The following is a 9,477-nucleotide window of genomic DNA, read 5'->3' as shown; positions in this document are numbered from 1 at the left end:
TTCAGTTCATTGCACTCCTGAAAATCACGCTGTTTGGCTAACGGCTGCGCAGATGCGATGTCACAAGTGATAGGATGTTATGACTTTCGACGTCTCAGCAGTCATGTTGCAGAATATTTAATACAGGAGAAACACATTTTGTTTTATGAAAAAAAAACAAGAAAAATTTTTATTAGCGAATTGTTTTATGAACGCCAAATAAAGGAAGTTATCGACCTCTCATTGATGACCTTGTGTATGGATCCGGGACCAGATGCGTCCTCGATCTTCAGTGCGAGTTTCTTGTCGTCTCTAAAAGATGTGAAGGCAAAGGTTGGGAGTGAGAGGCATCGTAATTCCCCTCTTCAAGGAAGATTACTGAAATGTGCTGTACGGTTGACCCAACAATTACAAAGAAGGATACCCACTAACCAAAGAGTGTTTACAGCTCCCATCAGCGCATAACTGCAAGGTCGTGGACCGTTAGAAAAACACTCTCGGCTCTTTCTTTCCGATTCTTCCAATTTTTATCTTTCATCACGCAACAATTTTCATGTATTCTTGAGAAATTACGTTGTGCATGCTCACATGGGATGATAACTGTACTGCCGTGGTAATATCCGAACATAGAGAAATGTCCATACTGCAATGACAGGGATTCAGGAGTAGATATTACTGGTACATTTTTATACAACATTGGCAGGTACTCCATTGACCGATCACACCGAGATTTGATGGGCAACACCAGCTCTGAAGCTATGGCTCCTAAAGAAGAACGGATATACGCTAACAGAAGAGTAGCTGCTTACTTGTTCAGGACGATCACGACGACAGCTGAGTCTGGAGTCTTAAAGGCTGCATACTCGAGTTTACTTGCAGACCAGTCCTCAGGGCGTGCGTGATTCAAACATGAGTCAATCTTGACGCTACCTCTCGGAACGAATTTGCTGCGGGAAGAGAGAAGAGCTACCAGTAGACTTATTCTTTCAAATAATATTATAGCTTTAAGATATTCACGTTTAAGCGAAGGCAGGAAGACGTGATTCTTGGCAGTGGAAAACAAAATGAACGAGGGTTTTAGTCAGTAGACATGTCACACTGAAATTGTCTTGACAAAAATTTTCCCTTGGTAGCAGTTTCGATCACGGCCATGGCGGCTGTATATTCACGGAGGCGGAATACAAAAATGTTACTGTACTGTTCGATGTCAGCGAACTTTAAACAACCCCAGGCGGTCTAATTTAATCCCGATCCCTCCACTACGTCGTCCCTCATATACCAAGTGTCGCTTCGGGACGTTCAATTCCTCACTTCAAAATTCATTCAAACAATTTGGTTGCACGTCCTCGAAAAGTTGTGATGGACGGACCTGATGTGACCAAGGGCGTAGTACATGGGCTGCTTGTAGAACTCCTGAGCAGTAGCGTTCACAATGATGGGCGAATCGACGAAGTTTTTGACCCAGCTGGGGCCTCCTTCTGTATTTAGGGCGAGGTTCCAGTCCGTCCAGCCTGTAGTCCAATGGTTGAGGTCCTGTAGGAGTTTATTGGAGGAGGACAAGCGCTTAAATAGCATTAACACTTTTCTTCATTGAAACCTTACTCTCCAATGAGCAGCGACCAGCATTGTTTTGTGTCGGTGATTATGTACTGCGACATGGTGGCTAGTGTGCTGCTATGGACTCGTGCCCTAAAAACAATAGTAGCAGCAAAAAGACGGCGTTACGAAACTCTGTGGCCTCGGCTTCTTTGATCTTTCCAACTTCTCCGAGCGTGCCTCACAGATGAAGAGTCAAAGAGCACTAACGTTGTCCCACATGATACATCTGAAATTCCTCTGTACAACATCATACAGGGACGACAGTTGCTTCACTCGTCTTGGCACATGTACCGGCTTCGTACCTTGCAGTTGTGCGCATACGCTGCCCTTTTTCCGCTGACATGCATGAAATGCAAATCATCATTAGTGCAAAACAAAAGCGATAAAAAAGCTTTGAGATCTATTCTTTTCACCCTGGTAGCAAAGTCTAGGCTATTTCAGCAACCTTCACCCAGTTCAAGGCTCTTTCTTGAGCTTATGCCTCTTAGACGCCGCAAGCCACTTATTTTTTACGAATAGCCTCATACAAGGCTATTAGAGCACGTAGAGCAGGCCTTACCGTCACTACATCACTGGCGTATTGCTCAGCGCGTTCCCAGCTGCCCAGGATTACTTTGTCTTTTTCGAAAGGTGACGAGCCAGCGCAGGCTTCGCTGCCGAAGAGGAACTTCTCCGGGTGACGTTCGTGCACCCTGTCCAGGACCCAGGGGCCGACGAAGCTGTTCGTGTACCAGTGGAGAGCCACCCCCTGGACGTATCTGGAAGCGTCGGCATCTCCTAGCACCTGCGCGGTGATGCCAGCACCGATCTTGAAAGAACACGCTTTCTTTTAACTGCGCTATAGAATATATCTTAAAGGGGCTCTGGGGACAGCTCCACCAATATTTTTTTAACGGAATAATGGCGCAGATCAAGTGACAGGACAGCAGGAGAGCACAAGCACACACAAACACTCTCTCCTGCCACTTGATCTGCGCCATTATTCCGTTAAGCATGTCTGACAAACTTGCCCAATCCTTTACGCTACCTAATTTTTGTCCTCAGTAAAAATCAATTCTACACTCTAATATTTTCACGCATAGAGTCCTCCCACTGACCAGTCTTAAGCGTGAAAAGCGCTCCTCGGCGGCATGGACTTCGTTCTAATTTTCGTTCTTAGTAAAAATCAATTCTATAAGGATCTTTATGGTTAGGTTCATGTTTGTTGGGAAAGGAAAATTGTATTTAAAAATTTTCAAGCCACTCGATCCAAACGTGTAACGTCTACAGCGAAAAGAACTCCGTGATTGCCGAGAAGTGAACAGCACATAGGCCTTACTGGACGTCTTCATAAGAAGAAAAGGGACAGATCTAAATTTCGGTGTCTGTTTAAGCCAAGCCATACCGGCCGTTACCTAAATTTTAATTCCAACCATCCTACTAGCCACAATGCATCCGTCGTCTCTTCTCTTCTGAGAAGAGCAAAATCAATCTGCTCCTCCGAAGCGGAGAAAAAAGCAGAAGAAGCCACCGTTTTCGCCGACCTACAGAAGAATGGCTACACACGTGGCTTTATTCAACGCGTTGGTCGCCGTCAAGCTCGGAGGACAGGCAGACCAGCCAACAGTGAAACAACGAAACGCGCGCGCATTGTGCTTCCATACTTGAGGGGAACCAGCGAGTCACTTGCATGCAATCTGGGAAAACATGGAATCCACGTGGCTCACAAACCTGTTTCGACAGTGAGCCGCTTCTTACCACGACCGAAAGACCGCGTCCTCAGAGAAAACAGCCGGGTGTCGTCTACAAAACCCCATGCTCAAAGTGCCCGGCTTCATACATAGGCGAAACGAAAAACCTTCACCAAAGAATAAGGCAACACAAAAATGGCATCCGGCTAATGAATTCAGAAGCCAACCCCCTTGCCGGACACTGCGAATGCGCCAACCACCGGATAGCCTTCGAGCAGGTGAGCGTCTTGGCCGTGGAGCCAAACCTGTTCAAGAGGCGACGTGTGGAGTCACGGCACATCCGGCTCACAAAGGAGGCGATAAATAGGACTCCAGGAACGCTCCCTTCCGCGTACGTTAGTGGACTGCGCCACGCGCTAACAAAGGGACAGCGAAGGCAGCAACCCGCTGCTGCTGGTGCACACTTTAGTCACCTCTGAAGAAGGGACCGAGTTGGTCCCGAAACTTTGTGCAAAAGTAAAATATTGGTTGGCGTCAGATTTCTCTCAACTGCCTCAAGAATCCAACCAGAAGGGCGTCCGTCGAAGATGTTTTCGTTCAAGCCGTTTTGAAGTGAATGGTTGTGTAGCCCTGCATCTGGAGTCCCACATTAAAAACTATCTCGGCGCACCGGAGCTTGCCAAATCGGCCGGTGGTAGCAACACCTGGATTTCATTTTCCCCCCTTTTCTAGCTTATAAAAGCTCCAGTTTTACTGAACGTGGCGGAGGCGGGGTGGCTTCCTGGCTTTACGGGGCTGTAATCCAGGGGCTCTCGCACATGTGGCGTGGGCTCCTTGTCACCGAGGGTACCTGTTGCGAAACCGTCGCCATCGCTTGAGATAGCGTGGTTGTTGCGACGTGCGTCCTTTCTTTCAATCTTTCCTCTCACATCTATTTCAACTCTCCTACTGTCCGCACGTGGCAGCGATTGTGGCTCAGCTTGAGCCAGTGGGAAGGCCCGTGCACTTTTCTTTTCATTTTTCCTTCAGTCACAACAACAACAACAACATGGCGTTCTTATCGTTAGAATGAGGTCATCTATCGCCACAAGCCAGCGCCAATACGTCCTCAGTGTCCCTTTAAGGCGCAAGCAAAACTTCCTGATGACAGAAGACTGAAGGACACGACTTCGCACGAATGTTAGCCAAAAAGAAGAAGAAAAACCCGTGGTTGGCGCACAATTGCGTTTGTCATACTGCGGCATTGACCACTCACAATGACAATGGATGCAGCTGGGTTTCTTAGCGCGTTATCTTCGCAAACACCCTTCCCTTATGGTTCTTATCTTGTATCTTAACCTCTCTGCATTTTAGGAACAACCGACAAACTTGTTCCGGACTTAAGCTTGGTGCAGGCCGGTTGCAAAATAGAACTCTGACCACAGTGTGGATCTGCCCGCCTGAGAGCTCGTGGCCTGCCATGGAGTGCCTGTACTTTCGAAATCAAGTCCTGCATGTCTATGTGGTCTCAGTGCCATCTCCATATGGTTTATTCTACGCTAAACGGAGTAGCATGCGGCTTATAGGCAAAGCGCCCAACTTCGCAACAGATTCATCCAAAGAAAGTATCGACTAGAGTACAATGCGGCAAAGCTCTCTGAGGGCAGATTCAGCTCTATATGATTTATTTATTGCATACCATTTAACATTGCAATAGAAGAAAACCAGCGAGAATTTTCATACGTTTGCCCTCACGAACAGGCTGAATTAGTTTTTAGAGAGAAATTAAAGGCTCGCAATGCAAAGCTAGACAGCATAATAAGGTGCGGTAAAATATACATAAGGTTTCTTGATTACGCATACTTAGTAATCCACAAAGCAAAGTAAAGCAAACTAAGCCAAACCTCGCTTGTCGACATAGCGTTATCAGCAAGGTTTGTAACTAGCATTTATAGCAAAGGGAACCACTCACTTCAGGCTAGGTGGCCGCGCCGAGGACATGGGGCACTGCCTTCAGGGCGCTGGTACGTTAACTACGTGGAAGTACAGGTGGCGACGCCCATGTCACTGGCACAAAAAAGGGCGTGAATCATCATCACCATCGTCGCCGTCGCCATTTGCCATTCCTCGTGTATGGTATGCTCGTTCTGCGCGCCAATGTCCACAGCGGCTGTGGCGACACAGCCTGTGAATCGAGGTAGAGAATTCGAGAGCCATCCAGCGTCTCGTAGATCTGATGCTTTTCAACCGCCGTGTGACAATCTACCCCGCTTCACCATCCTGCCTATACCGCGCAAAATGGAACCGGGGGAGAATTCCGGGAAGCAAGAGCATGTCCCCTCAACACTCCATTCCATGACAACGTACTTCACAGATCTAGTCACCGCTGACTCCAAAATTACAACTTCAGACGCCGGAGGTCTACGTCTGTCTCCTTACGTCTTCTACGTACGTCTTCTGATGAAGGAGTCCGTCATCACACTGGCGTTCCTGATTCGTCCTCAGCAAAACGCGAGCACTAGCGCAAGCTATCCTTCACCACCCTCACCAAACTAACCCACCACAGTGCGCTAGGACAGCCAGAACACCCTCCGTGACTTCGCCACCTACATGCTCCCGGGGCATACACACGGCAAGCTAACACCTAACTTACGAGCACCCGAACCTGTGCGTCTTTCTGGAATGGGTCTCCGTTCCCCAGAGAATAGAAGGGAACGAATGGGCATATGCCCTCGCTCCCGACACGTCTACGAGCCAACTTTTCCTTTGGCCGGATGATGCAACTCCAAGGGTGAGCGGGCTATGCACCGAAAACACTGAAGACTTAAAGAGCCAGGACAAACTATCCGCCTCCCCCTTCTCCACATCTTAGTCGGCACGAATCTACTTTCACTGGGCAAGCGCAAACAAATTAATGCCACGTGACGTCTACAACCACCACAAACTCAAGCACTCTGCCACTCCCGCTGTCAGATATGTGTCGCCTACACTGACGTACTGGACCTGGCCACGTGCCACAGTCACCACACTACCTACAACGCAGATCCCTACCCACCCAGATACCCTATTTTTGGGAGAGCTGGGCCGCTTTTCCTGCAACACTCCGCCCAATACTCTGACCACTGCTCGTCGGCCATATCGCCCACGTGTTGGGACATACGGGCTCCGCCTCTTCTCCGACTTCAGACAGCCACCCGGACAAGGGTCGAGAAATAAATGCTCACTCTCTCTTCCTCTTTTTCTAAGCGGGTGTCCGGCCAAACCAGAGAAGCGTGCGAATGATTGTCAACGGCAATTATATTAGACCGCACGCGAAGGTGAGAAGGCGGTCAAATTGGTGCCCGAAGAATACAAACAAGGAACGCCGCTTCGAATACGCGTAAGAACTGACAGAGGCCGATTAAAACAGTGCTGGGAGCAGGATCTACGACCGTGCCTATAATGTGCCACACCGATTCTGAAAAGCATTTAGTGGTCGCACGTATTCTCTGTGACTACGGTAGCCGGATTTTTCTTTTTTTTTTTGCTTCAAAAATCAGTGACGCCAATCCTGTCTCCACGCCTAACCGGTTGGTGATTAAAGCTCCGACATATACTTCAACCAGCGGCTCGAACCTGGGACGCAAAATAATTTTCTCTGTCTCTCTATCTCAGCTTACGGCTGTGACCTAAAGTACTGAGCTGGAAAGCAGAACCAAAATTCAAATGCGCTCAGATTGCCTCTACCAGGCCACACTGAGGACTCATGTTCTGGGCGGCATTTTCATAGAAGACGCATTTCGCTGACTTACGCCGAAAGAAGACGCTCTCAAAGCTATATTAGGCAGTCAAAAAGGCAGAATATAACAGATAAGACACGATGATTTAATCCACTACAAGAGCCACAGGCCACACTACTCGAAAACGATGCCTCGGCTGGGGCTTTTCCAACGGCACCGCGGGATCAGGCCATGTCACTGATTCCCGTATGCCCCCGCACCTTGTGTTTTATCCACAGTTCCTAGCAGCCAATTTCAGCGGCAGCGGAGGAGCGGTAGTGTAAACCCTTCACCGTTTAAATCGAAAGAGCTTGAAACGGAACAAAATTCCCCAGGAGGACTAGATCTGTTCAGCTTTTTTGGACATGTGTTCTTTTTCAAACCTTTTATTCAGTGCGCGAACAGCTAGGGATTAGCGAAGCAATCACATAACTGTACTCACCACGTCTGCCCAGTGCGGAAGGAGGAGACGATCATCATCGTAGATCATAATCTGCAGCTTGTCCGGTCCATACCCAGCCTCAGACAGTGCTGGCCCCAGATCGAGCTTGACGAAGTCCCTTTGCGTGGCTGGCGTGAAGCCCAAAGTCTGCCAACGATAGCCAGGCACGAAGCCCGTCGTAGGCTCGTTCTGTGTCGTCAGGGCCCAGATCGGAACGCCGTGGCGTTCGTACTCCTGCAGGAACCTACAGATGCGAGCGAGAGCTGCGTATATATACAAGTAATCTTTGCACTGTTGAGTGCATACCCCTGCTTGTCCGTGCCGGTTAAAATAATAGTGTCATTTTAAGCACGCCAGTAAAGTGGAGTGGTGAGCACACGCAACAGCACTCACTGGAGTACTGAGTCCGATGTCAAAACAGCGCTGGCGCAGAGCACTGTTTTAACGCGAGAGCGTTGGTATCGATCCACATGTCAAAAAAGTTGTCCGGCGTTGGCGACCTTTTGAAGCCTCGCAGCACAAGCAGCCGAAGGAACCGGTCGAGGTCACGTGACCTTGTGGCGGCATGCACAACCGGCCCACTTGACTGTGAAATTAAAGACTGGCGGGGAGAGGTTGCTCAGGAAGAACAACCCGGGTCCCACAAGCCCCATAGAAGGGCAGGGGCGCATCGGTTTACGGCGGTACCACTGCGCCAGAAGTGGTTTGAGGACTCGCAGGGATCTGTGAATGTGAAGTCGAGAATTACCAATAGCGCATACATGGGCATTAAACCATTAACGCTATCGTGTCATATCCTTAAGGCGGAGCTTAAATGTCCCCACTAATTTTTCTGTGCGGTTGTGGTATACGAAACGAACGAAGAATGGGAAGTGTACAGAGTGTCACCTTAGATATGGCTTGTTAAACGAAAAACTGAATACCTATATTTCGGGCTATACTACAAAGAAACCGTTCATTATTCGAAGAGTAATAGCTGCGATTTTGGCACGGCTGACCGTACACTTTCTCACGTATGATGAATTCGTCAGTTGCTGGCCATGTGTGCCCGCACATTTGGCTGTTATATTTGGCCAGCGAACGGGAACTATAGGCAATCGTAAAACCAACCTTTTCAACTAAAACTTGGTATGAGTAAGAGTTTTCGGAATAAGGGGCGACGTTCACAGAACTTCCCTTGCGCTTGTACCCAGTCGGCGCCTTTCTTGTTCGCTGCCGTTAAAGGGACACCGTCTCGCTTACCTGCAAGCTCCTGCGGCTCTTATATGCTTGCCAGTAACGGTGCACTTCTTTGAGCGAAAGCGTACTTCTGAACAGCGCCCCAGGCTCCTGCTGTTTACGCGACGTTATAACGGTTCTCTTATCAGAGAAGACCAAAGACGCCAGCGTCCTCGTTTTTTTTTATCTGTTACTACGCAGTTTCCATTTCAGCTTGAGTTAATATTCTGTTGCTACGCAGTTTCCATGTTGCATACGCAGTTTCCGTGGATATGCAATATCAATAGTGAGCCAAGCTACGAGGCAAGCTGCGAGATGTCGTATTCATCAACCTACCCTCGTTATGTTTTCCTTCACTTGAAATCAATTTTTACAGCCAAATTAACCTTCGGTTATGTGCTCTGCGTATTCCATGTCTCGCTTAAGTCAATTTCCTTCTTTTCACTTCCGCCGGGAAGTCAATCACTTGAATTACCTAAGACACACTGCTGCCTTTCTGACATTGAATAATATATACTATTCCTTACCATACTTCACTTCGCTGCCGAATTCAAGCCCTTCTTTAGCCTCAAGTTTCGCCAGCTGCGGGTGAATAAGTGAGCAGGCAATAAATAGCCGACATCTTCACAGCTTCTCAAGCGTTTGTTATTATGAAGTGTGGGAACCTGCCCCGTCCCCTGTGGTTTGCTTCCCCGCGATGCGTCCTCCTAGTCAGTTACCTTAACAAACAAGGGAGGGTGCCGCCGTCGCAGCGACACGAGCGCCACGGACGGCATGATTCCTACGCGCGCGCGCGGTGGCGACTCTCTTCGGCTGGGGAACACGGCGCGCA

General features: G+C 48.7%; 1 protein-coding gene across 1 annotated transcript in view; it reads right to left on the bottom strand.

Moving 5' to 3' along the window:
• Nucleotides 1-136: 136 nt before the first annotated feature.
• The window catches only part of LOC144124398 (uncharacterized), a 29,057-nt gene continuing 19,716 nt past the window's right edge, over nt 137-9,477 (bottom strand). The window contains exons 16-20 of the mRNA XM_077657024.1: nt 7,428-7,671; nt 2,138-2,362; nt 1,349-1,512; nt 789-926; nt 137-291 (exon numbers count right to left, since the gene is read on the bottom strand). Coding sequence (XP_077513150.1) covers nt 186-291; nt 789-926; nt 1,349-1,512; nt 2,138-2,362; nt 7,428-7,671 — 877 coding nt within the window. The 3' untranslated portion in view covers nt 137-185. The remainder of the gene's footprint in view (nt 292-788; nt 927-1,348; nt 1,513-2,137; nt 2,363-7,427; nt 7,672-9,477) is intronic.

Source organism: Amblyomma americanum, chromosome 3 (genome assembly GCF_052857255.1).
Source record: "Amblyomma americanum isolate KBUSLIRL-KWMA chromosome 3, ASM5285725v1, whole genome shotgun sequence".
Lineage (NCBI taxonomy): Eukaryota > Metazoa > Arthropoda > Arachnida > Ixodida > Ixodidae > Amblyomma > Amblyomma americanum.
The sequence above is the reverse complement of the archived record's forward strand: the minus strand, read 5'-3'. Positions and strand labels throughout refer to the sequence as shown.